The 15120-nt window shown below is 44.3% G+C and overlaps 1 protein-coding gene across 5 annotated transcripts in view; it reads left to right on the plus strand.

The window, feature by feature from the left end:
• The window catches only part of cadm1a (cell adhesion molecule 1a), a 225607-nt gene that overhangs the window by 152950 nt on the left and 57537 nt on the right, over positions 1–15120 (plus strand). For 4 of the 5 annotated variants that reach the window (XM_023813576.2, XM_023813572.2, XM_023813575.2 and 1 more), the window contains exon 2: positions 13275–13295. The exons of the other annotated variant lie outside the window; for it this stretch is intronic. In XM_023813576.2, the coding sequence (XP_023669344.1) occupies positions 13275–13295 (21 nt within the window). The remainder of the gene's footprint in view (positions 1–13274; positions 13296–15120) is intronic. 5 annotated transcript variants of the gene reach the window in all.

Here is a 15120-nt window from a genome sequence, read left to right on the forward strand (position 1 = left end):
AGAGAGAGAGGTTGAGACAGATCGGTCCCCTGAGTCATGTATTTATGTTGGGAAAATCAGTTCAGTGGAGTGTTTCCGTAATGGCACCATACTGTATAATGATCTGCAATGACCTCCCAAATGAGAGGATTAGACAGAGGCTGTCTGGAGCAGGAATAATGGCCCTTGGCTCAGTTGGGTTCTCTCTGCAGTCAAGCGGCTGACGCTGCACAATCGGGTTCTGGGAGAACCAGCTGCATGGGTCACTTGCGTCTTTTGCTTTCCGTTTGCCACGTCCGCCCCAGCATTTCGGATGCTAGCCAGTGGTTATGGATGATGCTTGCTGTTGCGATACATACTCACCAGTCATCCGTTTCTGCTTTTACTTTCATCTTTTATTCTCTTTATTGTCTTTTGTATTTCTGTCTTGATTACATATCTAATTAATTGTATTCCTCATGTCAACACATGCACCAAAACAAATTCCTAGTACTTTTCTTGCTTGGCGAACAACAGAATTCTAATTTCAATTCTGATGTAATATCACACAGATATTAAACTCACCTAGATGCTAATTTGATGCTTTAACCCATTATGAGAACCTTTTACTGTTTCATTTGTATTTATCAGGCAGATTGGGAACAAGTGCTTGATATTTACAGTAGCTAAAGAAGTGGCCGTTTGCTATCGGAATGAGTAGCAGAAATGTAGCTGATGGTACTTTTGTTAGCTATAGGAATTAGTAGACGAAGTTTATCTAATGCAATCATCGTTTGTTAAGGGGCTGAAAGAATTGCACCTTGCCAAGCATTCACCCATTTGCATTTCTTCAGCTTGTTAGAATGGTGATTTTGAGTCCCACAGCTACCTGCTGTTTTGCTAACTATAGCCAATGACTCTGTATGCTGAATTAAAACCCCTGCTCTGTGCTTTTCCATAATGATATTGCAAGAACAAATATAATTTATTATTCCATTAAAGTACATCTTGTTAGTTGGTTGCTCGAAGTAAAAAACAATACCTCAGACCCCAGGACAAGGGGTGGAATATTCTGGAGTTTCACTGTGGGCCAGTGCTCCCCTGAAAATTTGTGTGTGCTGGAGAAAAGTTTAATAATTAGAAAATAATGATAATCTCAAAGATCTGATTGCCCTGGATCCTCAGTGCCATTCCATTGAAAGGCCAAGGTAGAACAAATATCCGGACAATCTGTGGCATCTATAAGCCAAAGTGGATTAAAATGTTTAATATCGGTCGCCGGACACAATTAGCTGCCTGTGCAGCTGAAAACCTGCAGAAAAGTTGATGCTGAAGAGAACCACTGGTGAGATCACTGGATGCAGATGGTGTTTAATCTCTGCTTGGGAAGAGGTTGTGCAGGTAGAGTCATAACCCGAGCAAAACCATGAAAAGTATCCTAGTTTTAAACTAATGCAACTGGCCACCGCCATATGGGCAGAATGCATGGTTCCTTCACATAACTGGGGGTTATTTTTATTGTTTTGCATGGTCAACACATCCTGAATGCGTTTGGATTGATTTTTTAATTATTATTATTTTAGTACAGCTGGAGAATTTACCAGAGCAGTTCAGGTTCAGTACCTGGTACAAAAGCAGAAATCGACTGGATCCAGTTCTGTTTACCTACCTGCTGTGCAGGCTGTTCCCCATACATGTGCTGACCCTCTGATGCATGCATTTAAAGAGAATCATATCTGAAAGGAATTCCGTCGTTCGAAAGCTGCCATTAAAGTCAACTCTCAACCAGCCCAAAACTTTCTCCGATATCAACCTGTCTCTTTTAATCCGGCACGGTCCGTTCTGTGTCGTGACACTTCGAAATCTGCTGGTAAATATTGCATCAGCTTCTAGCTCAGCTCTCCCTTTTTTTTAATGAATGGGGTTTTAAGGAATGAGCCCAGACGGCAGAGTAGTGTTTCCTGTGGAGTCTCGAGGAGTATGAATCGTTTCTGAATCAATTTGGTTTGTACGGCAGTTTCTCCAGTATTAATTCGAGTTCCTGCGTGTATCCTTGTCTATCCTGCCCTTCTGCACATACCTGCATATTGACCCTTTTATTGAGAATAATGGTAAAGAATTTTAACTCAGCCTTCAAGAGCTGTACAGGAAATTTAAAATGAATGGAAGCTTTTTTTTTTGTTAACTGAAGGGCACTACTTTAAAAAACAAAGTTTTTCTTTGTCACTGGCAAACAAGATACCACTCCAAATACATTTACAAGCCATATACTAATGTATGACTTTTTAAAATGTGTCTTATGACATTAAAATACTTTGTGTTGTCTTTAGCCTAGAGTGCATGCGGTACCTTTTTTTGAAATCCATCAAGTACTAAATAAGATTAAGATATAATTGGAGGTAAAGATTTAACAGCATTGCAACTTCAAGGTCACCCGGCATGTAGGGAATACAGTTCAATAGCGATCCTTCAAGATAAACATTTTAGAAAATGGCTGACCAAGTTAAATAAATAAAGTTGCCCATATCTCAAAATGTACTTGTGCAAAGCCCGATGTTTATACAAAGGGCTACTGATGAAGCCAGAATTGATTTAGCCAATCCTGTTGCCGTGGCGTGAGGAAATTACGAGAGCGCCAGCGTCTCACTGGTGAAGAGTAGAATTTCAAAATCCCCTATGAATGACCTTAAGCTGACCCTTAAAAGAATGTTATTGAAAATGCATAAACTAGGCTTGGCTGGTATTATGGTAACAACATGACTGCAGTATTTTCGGATCTTGGGGATTAAAAGAAAAAATTATTCAGCAAAATATATTTTATCGGCAAGATTTCAAAATACAGGAATAGCATTACTATTGAAAATTCCATCAGAATACTGCGGTATAGTCTATGGACAGTATCACTGTATGAAAAATTAGCCTAGCCTAAACATTAAAGGAGAAAGTGATCCAAAGTTATTTCACGGAAATCATTTAAAATTCTTGATTTAATTAAGTGCTGTTGAATCACAGCTAAGCATAATAATAATTCCAGATTATTGACATCTTAGGCCGTCAGCAATAGTTTTATGGGGATGTACAGTTTTGCCTACTGCTTAGAAGTGGTTTTTCCGTATTTTATTGGAGATGCTGGATGCAAAAATCCCAACTGCTTCCCATGGTTTGTTGTTATCCAAATTAATTAGGGGCAGCTGGGGGTATTTGTAGGAGTATCTTGGATGGGATTTCTGGTGAGTAAACCTTGGCAATCTTGACCAAACTTTTTAGATTAAACTGTTGACTTCAGTTTGAGCATGGCATTCGGTGTCTTAGCGTGAAAACAGAAGTGTCACTTGCATAATGTGTGTCAGTCACAAACACGTCTGTGGTGGTTTGGTATCCTACCAAGAGCTCCAGTCGTGACCTAATTGTTCATGGGAACCAATACCAATTAAAAAAATTTCTGAACTCTTGCCTGCAAAGTGATTTTCCATCTCTGGCATTCTTCCCACTCGCTTTTTATACATTAGTTTGACTCCTCATATATTGTGCTGCTGATATGCTCTTTTGCACATAAACATGTATACTTAATGTATAACAATATTTATTTGGGAACCTGGTTTTAGGCTTAAGCTTGTGCATCTAGCTAAACTTCTACACATTTCTCATTTTCTAAATATCGATTTGCTGACTGTAATCTGTACATTTGAAGTATTGCTTATACTTACATCTATTTTGTTTTATTTACTTTTTATACTGACATGTATTCTATTTCTTTTTCTTTTAAAAATTTTTTCTTAATTTATTTTATATGCTGTTTGTGAATCTAGGCACCAATACTGCCAAGAAAATATCCTGAGAGTTTCCCTGGTGAATTCTGCTTCTGATTCTAGAAGGTTCTGAGTCTTTAATGACAGTTGATTTTTTTTTTTTCTCTAATATGGCGTGTCTTTCAGTTTCTCCATTAGTATGGCCGTACTTCCCTTAGGTGTTCGGTGTGACGCTGATCTTGTTCCACAAAGGACGGAGTCTCGGCCCCCCGGCCTATCTGTAAGCCCGACACGGATATTTAACAGTAGACCAGCCTTTGATAAATATTCCAGTGGAGGATTTTCTAAAAACCAGCCCCAGCAGGTTTGGGAGGGAAGGGAGATTATAAATGGTGCTATAGCCTGGGTACATCATGAGAGTTAGTGTTGCCTTCCGATTTCGGATAACGTGGCGGTTTTAGGGAGTTTGCCTTGATTGCGGCACCAGATGAAATGGGTTTCGGTTCACCGATTTCACTGGACATGGTCAAGTTCCCTAAGTGCCTTCATTGATCTGGCTATTTATTCCTCTGTAAACAGTTCCCTCTGTGTGATGGTTTAGGTGCTATACATGCATTGAGCTCCTGCGTAATTATTAATTTGTATCGATATGACAGTATGATTAGCTTAACCTGGTGCCCTTGAATATTATTGTGTGTATTGTGTATACTTCTGTATATATTTCATATATACAGAAGTGATGATGAATGTTGATCGTCATTTCTTTAGTATTATACTAGTATTGAGTATTACATGCAGTAATAGAATTTGGATTCGTTGGTGGGTTTTTTGGTAATTTATGCGAAGAAACACTCATTGTTTAACGATCCAGAAAATAAGCCTATGAATTGAAAATTTCAATGATTCGACTCTCGTGATCCGAGACACCTACCTCTTGATAGCCGTTAGCTATCAATTACCGGAAATCCATAGACTTCATGCAAAATTCATGTCGCTTTCCAGCGGTGACCTGCGAGTCAATTGGAGACGGGATTTCTCTTTAATCGCAGGAGTGGTTTTGCAGCCCTTTTCCCGCATGTCCCGTGTTTTTGTGCATGCGTCCTCGTCATCTGTATTCTTTACATCGTCGTGTTTATGTGCGGAGGAGATGGGTGGGGGGGGGGGGGGGTGTTAGACAATCAGCAGAAGAGGTATGCTGCCCCACAAAGGTGAAACATAGTAACTACGTTGATATTGAAACTGAGGAAAAGCGCTTCAGAGTTTTTGACTGTACACCTGTTTATTAGTAAATGATAGTATACTTACTCAAAACCGAGCATAGCTGAACTAACATATTTTATCAGATTAAACTGAACCCTGATTTTGACCGTAACTCAGTTTTGCTGAAATACGCAGTTTGAGTGTTTTACCTTTGTACGGCAGCATGGCAGGTGAAGAAGGACTGCGGCTTTTGTTTGTTGCCGTCACAGAGCAGCGTGACCAGCCAGGTGCAGAAGGGTTAAACAGTTTGATTCCATGCTGTGTTGGAAATTATAACCGGGGAAGCCAATCTCTGTGCTGTGGGTCCACCCTGTGCGCTCTGGCCTTTCCATCAAGCTCCCTTTGAGATAAAATGTGAATCTCTCCTCCTAACCTTTTAATTAAATGAAAGCACAGCGGGGTCACACGCACGCTCCGGTCCGAGTCCCTGCCAGCACCTCCCGCTCCGATCCTCTTGGTCCCGCTGTCAGTGGATCCATGCGCGGCATACGCAAGTGCAGCCACACGCCTGTGCAACGGGCGATAACGCCCCGATCCCGGCCAAAAACAAGGGAAGGGGGTGGCTCTTTTTTTTTTGTAGTTTATGGAAAAGAAAACGCTTTGAAATTTCAGTCGGTGAACTGAAGCAGTCAGCTTTGTTGGCATTTACCGAGCGAGCAGTCTGTTCTGGCATTGTCCAGAGGCATCTCAAGACTCTTATTGCCTGCAAGAGCAACACTGTGGTTTTTAATATTAATGATTTATTGGAATTTTTTATTTTTTTTTCTGTTTCTTTATTATGTATATCATATCCCTTACTTTGTCGGAATGTGTGTATGTATAATATATAATATGGTGGTATGGAAGATGGATGGATGCATATCGATTCATGTCACTCCTGCTGTGGGCTACGGTGGCTGCAGGTCAGGCCATTCCAGGCTCTTCCGTGTTCTGGGAGATTCCCAGACGTTCCCCAGCCAGCTGGGGGGAGATAGTCTGCCCCAGGGCCTCTGCCTGGTGGGACTCGCCAGGAACAGATCCCTTGCGAGCCAGCCAGGTGGCATCCTTCTGAGATGCCCAGACCTCCTCCGCTGACTCCTCTTGATCCAAAGGAGCGACGGCTCTATGTCTGTGGTCTCCTTGGATGTCCTCGCCCTGTCATGGAGAGTGTGCTGTACCAGCCTGTGCAGAAAGCTCAGCTTGGCATCCCGTGCAGGCCAGCTCATTCTTTGGGTCACTACACATAGGCCGTCGGTGGGATAGGGATGTAGACTGACCAATAAACTGCCAACAGACTGCAGTCAAACCTGCAGGCACTGGGCAACCTCACGTTCCCTCATCAGCATCAGTTTTATTCAGCCAGGTATGTTCACACACACACACACGGGGAATTTGTCTCCGGGCTTCAGTGACTCTCATATATAGTAGATACATACACAGGAAAGACAAGACAAGATAATAATCACATACTGTTCAGTTGATATATACAATGTGCATGGGTGGATGATAAGTGTAGAAAAAGTGCATGTCAGTGCAGGCAATGTTGGAATAAATACTGTATTGTTTAGTACAGATTGTATGTACAGTGCGTGACTTTTCTGGGGCACTTAAATTCCATCAAGAACCCCCACAAGCCCTCACACAGCTCTCTACATCATCTTCATTTTCCCTCATCTAAGAGACGAAGGTGGCCTTTTGAAGTGCTGTTCCCTATACAAAATCATCGCAATCTTCCTTTTCTTTCACTCATCATCATTACAGTGATTCCAGCAGCCTCTAAGGTTGTTGAACTACAGTATTTGTTCTGCTTATTTTGGATATAATTGTTTCTTGTTCATTTAGGGTATGTTGTATAGGCTGTGTATAGTAAACAGTATAAATATTTATGCCTCGCAGGACATAGTAGGGATTCTTTTTCATTTTGTTTGTTTAGATGAGGTTGGATGAACAGCGTATCTGGTTTGTTCTGTGCTGCTGTGATTAATGAATTCAGATTGCCACCTGTTCCTTGCATCATTCGTACAGCCTTGCAGAAGTCAACCCTTTATTTTGGACGTTCTTTCTCCCACCGCCGAAGTTGTTCAGCAGCTTGAAGGGAAAAGGGGAGGAAAAAGCGTGAAAAAAAAACTAGGAAGCAGGTAGAGTGAAAAGCAAACAGGGTGACGTTAACGCAAAGATAACGATTTTTTTCAGGCTCAACATACAATAGGGGGGAAAAGAGTGAGGTTTTGTGTTGCGTCCATCCCCTGAGATCTGAGTCGATCATTGCCAGTGCACTGCTTGTTTACTTTGATAATGAAGGTGTAAGGAATATAGTCTTTTTCTGTGCTTTTTATTATTTGAGAGCAGGACGACTCGAGATAGCAGGAGCTTTTTCCTCGGTTGTTAGACTGTTCAGAAAACAAAGGTAGACTAGCATCTTCTGTTAATTCACACCAGTGTAACACCTGTCCCGTTGTTGATTTAAAGCATCATGAAATTCTTTTTGGTGAAATCATGCGATATTGCATTTGGGGAGAGTGAAATCTATGAAACTGTTTGGACAAACGAAAAACAGAAAGTGAGTTACGTGCAATTTATGTTCCATTATTACAGTGAAAAATAAAGTGACGTTGATTAATGTGGCGAAATCCTTCCTCGCTGCATAAGGAAACATTTCGTGTTTTAATTGCTCCAGATGGCCGGGCTCACTAGTGCTTTGTAAAACGCGTTTTTGTTTTCCAAAATTCTTCCATTGTGCATCATGCCAGATTGACCACCACCCCCCTTCCAGTTATTGTTAGCGTGCCACTGGGGGGGGGTGACACACATTGGTACATGGCCTTGTGTCTTATATGGAAATGTAAAGTGTAATTGAACCTGCCATTATGCCTGTATGCTTGTGAAATATTGCTATTAAAGTATTCTTTCTTTATGCCTTTCTTGGAAGTGGCCTCACTCCATGGCCATGAGGGTGAGTGGAAGATGGTCTAGGCAGCTCACCATGACCCTCTGAAGGTCCTAGGCCACGTACGGAATACATCCAGATGAATGTTCTCCTGCCTGACACGGCCAGCATCGCCATCCCTACCAAACTTGGAAAGAGGCTTAAGCAATGTTGGGGGCGATGCTAAGAAATTTTAAGGTTGGGGCCATAATTCATTCGCCAATGATATGTTTTGCATCGGTGAGTGTCAGGGGAGGGGCCACTCCCAAGGCCAGTCTGCTTTCAACTGTGGTCTGTGCCCCTGTGGCTCCGCCACTGTGGCTCCGCCCCTGTACACGCCCCTGGGTGGAGGTTTGTCAACAGGATTTTATGGTTGTGGGTAAAGCTAGGAATTTGTCTTTAGTTTCCGAGTGCATGGCTGCCCCCTGCAGACCCGATGAGTGCCAGCAGGTTGCCAGCTCCCAGCATTTTGGCACTCACTCGGGCTTTGTTGTGTGACCCCCCAGGAGGGTGTTACATGTTCAGAAACATTCCAGTTGGGGTAAGCGTTGGAGGTCGGGGTGGAGAGAGGAGGGGGGTAATCCGACAAGTGTATGCCCCGTCTTTGAGGTACCGCAGTGAGGAGAGAGCAAGCAGAGCGGCGAGTCGCATCACCGGAGGCATCCTGACTGAATTTTGCCTGTCAGGGTTCGCCTAATGGGCTGACGTCAAGAGCATCTAATCACAGTGCCGCTGACACCGATAAATCCTCGCCTAATGTGCGCCCTGACAAGATCCCAGAGTCGGGGCAGACACCGCTGCAAGATCTCGCCTTCTGGAGTGCATCCTGCCGTTCGCCGCCCGGACGCACGCAACTCTGTCACATCCCTACCTACCCACGACAGGAAATAGATGGATGGGCCTATCCTCCTCACCTGCGTTTGGAGAGGCAGAACGGCGGCCATGGGCTTCTCGTTTGGCCCCATAATTGCTGCCGAATATAGTTCTAACTTCTTTTGCTTGAAATCAGGCACCTTTCGTTCTAGGTTTCCTTTTTTTGTATCTTCTCCCCCTCCCTCTCAGTGTTTATAGACATTGTGTTGGTAATCCTTTTTTAATGTTGTGCACATATCATGTCTAATTTAGACTGCCTATAGGCACGAGTGCACAGATTTAATCACAACAGGAATGTGGTTACACCTCCACAATGGGAGTTCCCGAGGAGGAAGACATTTTTGGTCTTATTCTTATTTTATTAATTTCTTTTTAACGAGCCGTGCAGTTCCTCTGACCCAAGCAGCAACAGTAGCAGCAGCGTGTGCCTATAGACGGCACCTGATATATCAGCGTCCCAGAAGGGGAGGCGGTGCTGGGGAGGCGGTGGCAGCTACAGCAGGTGTAGTGGTCTTAGCGGGACTAGGCAGCCTAGTGGAGTTAGCAGGGTTAGCAAGATTAGCAGGTCCAGCAGGGACAGCCAGCCTGATGGGGCTTGTTGGCCTGGCAGGGTGAGTAGGCCTAGTGGGGCTAGTTGGCTGAGCGCTGTTAGCGCAGCCAGCTGGCCTAGCAGGATTATCTGGCCCAGTAGGCTTTGTTGGCCTGCCAGGGCTAGTCAGCCTAGCAGGGTTAGCGAAGCTAGCTGAACTAGCAGGATTAGCGGATCTGGCTGGCTTATCAGGGTTATTTATCCTGGCAGGGTTAGTGGGCCTAGTGGGGCTAGCTAGCCTAGCGAGGTTAGCTAGCCTAGCAAGATTGCTTGGCCTGACAGGGTTAGCACGAGCTAGTCAGCCTAGCTGCCGTAGCTCGATTTCTCAGTGCCTTACCCACCCCTCGAGGTTTCAGCTCCCAGATGGACTCTTGGAGAAACCAGTGTGCCGTCGGCGCTCTCCTGCCAGTGGGGGGAGCTGTTCGCTCACCGGCACGAGCCTTTTGACATGGTGGCAGCATTTTCGCACCTCGGCTGCTGGCGGCTCATGTGCGTCTGTGGTGCTTGTGACCAGTGCTCCCCCGGGGTCCCTCGGGTGCCACAAGCCTCTATGCAAAGTGCCCTCATACTGATGCAAGCGCAGGCAAATCACACGCATTCATTAAAGCAGCTCATGCATGCCAATCTGCCCTTCGGAGCTGTTTACCCACCACTGCCGTCACCCCCGGGGTGGGCTGGCCGTACCCACCGCCCGCTGCCTGCGGGCTGCTTGGTAATGGTGCTTGGTAATGGTTCACATCCTCTTTGCCTTTATTTACCATTGGCAGCCCTGTTCTGTGTTCGATGAGTCCGATTTTCTAGGCTTACTCTGGACTCTCATGGGCACTGAACTACCGTGGGACTCCTGGATATTGAGGAAAATGGGAGTTTTTTCTTCATGGATTCTGAAGCTTTATTATCATTTGTAGAAGTACAAGGATGATGTTTACCTCTGTGCAGACTTAAACAACATATAACAATGAAGAAAAATTATGTAAAAATGATAGAACAGTGAACAATAACATGCATACAATGTACATATAATATGTGCAATATATTGAGGAAGAAATATACTTTAAGCGGTTTATACACCAAGAATGTGCAAAACTGGGTTAAACTTTTGCAGTAAAAAATTCTATAGTGTGACTGGACTAAACCTAGGAAAGACACTTGTAGTGTAACAGTGTCTTCAATTGATTCTGCTTAAATTCTGCTCATGACTGCACTTGAATACTATTGTAATTTGTCAGAAATTCCATGAAATGTGACAGTGGTATCTGAATGAAAATTCAAAAGTGTAATATTTGAAGAGGTTACGGGGGTATTATTATAGCAGAAACACAAAGCATTTGGGAGTGATTTGATTGACTGGTTAAGTGGATGTCTCTGGAAACTGCGCTTAGTCGCCGTTAAACATCTATACTGCTTTGACAGCCACCACCCCCCCCTTCCTGTGTATAATTATAACTGCAGCTTGGTGTTTTAATGAGTCTTGTAACAACAGACAAAACTTCCATGTAATTATAAACACTGTTGGAAAATGTCACTTGTGTTGTTAGATTGATCAAGTAACACTGGCCTGCGTCTGTATGGTAGACAGATAGATGCTAAAACGCTGAAAAGTCTCTGGATCTGAAAACAATGACCCAGTTCTTCTGATTGAAGATCCTTCAACGGTAACTGTATGTAGAGGATGCAGATAGAATGCTAATGTTTCTATCGCTCTGGAAGTGCCACGTGCCTTAATTTGCTAATATGCAACATGTTTAATTGTTTACTTCCACAGAAGTGCACGCTTTCGTTCTGTGTTACGCTTCTTGGAAGGAAAACATCACCATGTCTGGTCATCTGGTGCACTTAATGAATATGTATGACTCTTCAGTTATGGCTGGAGGTCCAGCTCCCACTTGACAGTGAGCAGATTTAATTCCGGGGCGCGTCTTTATGTTATATAAACAAAAACAACTTTCCGTCTCAGATTATCGGTGTCTGCTTACTGCCGCACTTAGTGCTGAGATTCGATAATTACTTTGTCGCCGTGATTGAAACTTGGCCGCAGTTTGAAGGCAAAAAATGGGTTAGCGATCAAAATACCCGCCTGAAATTGTCTGCTTTTAAACAGTTTTAAGAGCTGAAATGGCTGCCAAAGTCAGCCTGTTATCTGTCGCGTTTCTTGCTTAGAGCAGCAGCTGCAGCGGGGAAGAATGCTCGGGCCGCCGTGGACAGCTCTGCTGACGTGCGGGAAATTAGCAGATGCGCGCGTGTTTTGGCCCGGGAAACGAGAAGCTGGTGGACAGCCGTTCGGATCTGTTTTGAAATTAGGAGAATCCCCCTCCCTGAGTTTGTGCAGCACTGCCGTCACACGGATGCGGCATAACCTCTGTCAGCACGGAGTGCAGTGCGAGGGGGATGCCCAGGGGAAAGCATGGCGTCACCGCTAAGACCATGTAGCTAACATAAGCTAAAGCTTAATTTAAGAAGGAACAGGAACATGGGCCTGGACTCTTAGATAACCGTGTACCACGGCTCGCTCTACCTTTTTAGGAGCCCTGGGCAAAGCTTACGTGGGTGGCCCCCCTACCAAGAAAATTGACAATCATTACACTTTCTCCACAACGCAGGTAATTCAGGGGCCCTAGGCAGATGCCTACTCTGCCTACAGCTAGAACCAGCTCTGCCATGTAGCATAAGTTAAAAAGCAAAATAGCCATCCAGGTATAATTTTCCTAGGGGCTAATAACATGTAGCCAATGTAAGCTAAAGCTTAATTTAAAAAGGAATATAAATGGATCCCTAGATAACCATATAGCACAAGCTAAAAAGCTCAATAGCCATCCCAACATCATTCTCATAGGGATGCCGCTAATAGCATGCAGTTAAGGTAAGCTAAAGCTTAATAAAATTAGGAATATAACTGGACCCCCTTGATAACCATGTAGCACAAGCTAAAAAGCTAAATAGCTGTTTATCAGGCAGTTTATATTCATTGCTCCTTATGTCCCCTCATTATTATCCTGTAGCACATTCTCACGCGCAAGTGATCCTTTGCATTGTGGTAATATGACCAGATGAAATGTAATTACAGACGTGCAGCCGTTCGCTGGTAAATATAGGTGTTGGGATGCTGTGTAGGCGCTCAGACTCCGTGTAACATCTGCAGCCCACTCACCAGGCGACACTGAGTAATGATCCCACAATCTGATGCTATTGCTTTGACTTAATTTAGTTAAGTAGCACTCAGGATCTTTTGACGCTAGCAAGCTAAAATGATCGGGTGAATTATGTGTGTCTTGTGGGTCCCCTGTTGCTTATCTAAGGTGTTTTCCCCGTCAATATACTTCCACTATCAAAATGCACGATGCGATTTAGTTGCAAGGATGTGTTTTTTGTTCTTGTAACTATGCTGATGCCCCGCATGTCCTCTCTTTCACCTCTGTTGTCCTGTCAGCTTCTCTGTAATCATGTGAAGTACAGCCGTGGCTATGGGTGTACCTACCTAAATGGAGATGGACAAATTCAATCAATCATTAGTGATTTAATGGAATCGTCCTGGAACCCCCCCCCCCCCCATCTCTTACCGTTGCCATACCAGGGATCCCCTCCCCAAGACCTCGGACACGGTTTGAATTTTGGTGCTTACCCTACATACCCAAATGCCCATACATTGAGCACAGTTTGAGTACCATTGATCAAGGCAGATTGATGGGCATTTTAGCATTTTGTCTGCTCTTGGCAGTTCTCTTTACCACGACAACAGATTGCATTGACTCCCTGTGGTGTGGCATTAATTTGACAATATGGAGGTAGTGGAGCCCCCTATTGTTCACTTTGTCGGTCTTAGCAGCTTGGCTGGCTGAGCTGTGTCTCTCTCCTCTGTTCCTCTTCTTCTCTGGTGAATGCTTTTAACTCTGTCTTTCTTCTCTCACCCCCCTCCCCTTTCCCTTTCCTTTTGCTGGTGAAGGAGATGCGCAGAACATCCCAGGTATGAAAATCTCTCGGTTTCCGTTAGAACTATTTTTGTTACTGGTTTTCCGAAGCTTTCTTTCCCCTCAGGTCTCAAGCCTCTCTTTCTGGTCTCTCTTCCCACCTCACAGGCCATCACAAGTTTATACCCTTCTGCTTAACTTTCTGGTCGTTTTTCCTACTCACAATGTCAGGTCTTTGATGATCTTGCTCTTTCTGGTCTTTCCCCAACTCACAGTATAAGGTCTTTCTTCTGCTTCCCCTCATCTGGTCTTTTGCCCCACCTTGCACACCATCTTAGGTCTTAACTACTCTGCCCCACATTCCGGTCTTTGTCCACATATCACATCTCAGCCCTTTACTCTGCTAACTCACTTCCTAGTCCTTTGTCTCCCCTGTCATCTAAGATCTTATTCACTCTTTGGTATTGACTCCACCTTGCATGCCATCTCAGATTTTATTCCCTTCTTGGTCTAGGCTATAACTTGCATGCCATTTCAGGTCTTGCTCACTTCTTGGTCTTGGCCACACCTTGCATGCCATTTCAGGTCTTGCTCACTTCTTGGTCTTGGCCACACCTTGCATGCCATTTCAGGTCTTGTTCACTTCTTGGTCTTGGCCACACCTTGCATGCCATTTCAGGTCTTGTTCACTTCTTGGTCTTGGCCACACCTTGCATGCCATTTTAGGTCTCGTTCACTTCTTGGTCTTGGCCACACCTTGCATGCCATTTTAGGTCTCGATCACTTCTTGGTCTGGGCCAGACCTTGCATGCCATTTCAGGTCTCGTTCACTTCTTGGTCTTGGCCACACCTTGCATGCCATTTGAGGTCTGGTTCACTTCTTGGTCTTGGCCACGCCTTGCATGCCATTTCAGGTCTTGTTCACTTCTTGGTCTTGGCCACGCCTTGCATGCCATTTCAGGTCTCGTTCACTTCTTGGTCTTGGCCACACCTTGCATGCCATTTCAGGTCTCGTTCACTTCTTGGTCTTGGCCACACCTTGCATGCCATTTGAGGTCTTGTTCACTTCTTGGTCTTGGCCACACCTTGCATGCCATTTCAGGTCTCGTTCACTTCTTGGTCTTGGCCACACCTTGCATGCCATTTGAGGTCTTGTTCACTTCTTGGTCTTGGCCACACCTTGCATGCCATTTCAGGTCTCGTTCACTTCTTGGTCTTGGCCACGCCTTGCATGCCATTTCAGGTCTCGTTCACTTCTTGGTCTTGGCCACGCCTTGCATGCCATTTCAGGTCTCGTTCACTTCTTGGTCTTGGCCACACCTTGCATGCCATATTTGGCCTTGCCCTTCCTTACTCTCTTACCTGTCTCCTGTTCCACTTTGCACGCCATCTTCTTTGTCAAGCTATGCCTGGGGGTTCAGTTTTTATGGCAACTTGTGACAGACACTCCTAATTTGCTCATTTGATGAGCTTTGACATGTCTTTGAAATCATGTCCTTTTCAAATCCATCTCAGGCGGTAAAAGCCCTAATGATTTGATTGAGGCAATTCTCAACAATCACCCGCAGGAACAAACAGAAACAATACAGAGTAATTGGGCACTTAAGTTATTTTATTGCAATTTTAAGGGGCATGTTTCTCCCAAAGTCTGCTAAATGAATGGTGGCACCGGCCCAGGAAGGCCCACCAAAACCGCAATTATTGGCGATTTAAAAGTTTTCATAATCTGTGTTGTTTGACATAAAATGCCATGCCTCCAGCGACACTGTAAATGACAGTCGTGTTATTCGGCAAGTATTTTTAGTCCAATCCTGGACAGACACGCACTTTAATCTTTAAATGATTTCCCTTCTTGTGGTCTTTAATGTTTTTCTTATGACT

The sequence above is a fragment of the Paramormyrops kingsleyae genome, chromosome 18 (assembly GCF_048594095.1).
Source record: "Paramormyrops kingsleyae isolate MSU_618 chromosome 18, PKINGS_0.4, whole genome shotgun sequence".
Classification (NCBI taxonomy): Eukaryota; Metazoa; Chordata; class Actinopteri; order Osteoglossiformes; family Mormyridae; genus Paramormyrops; species Paramormyrops kingsleyae.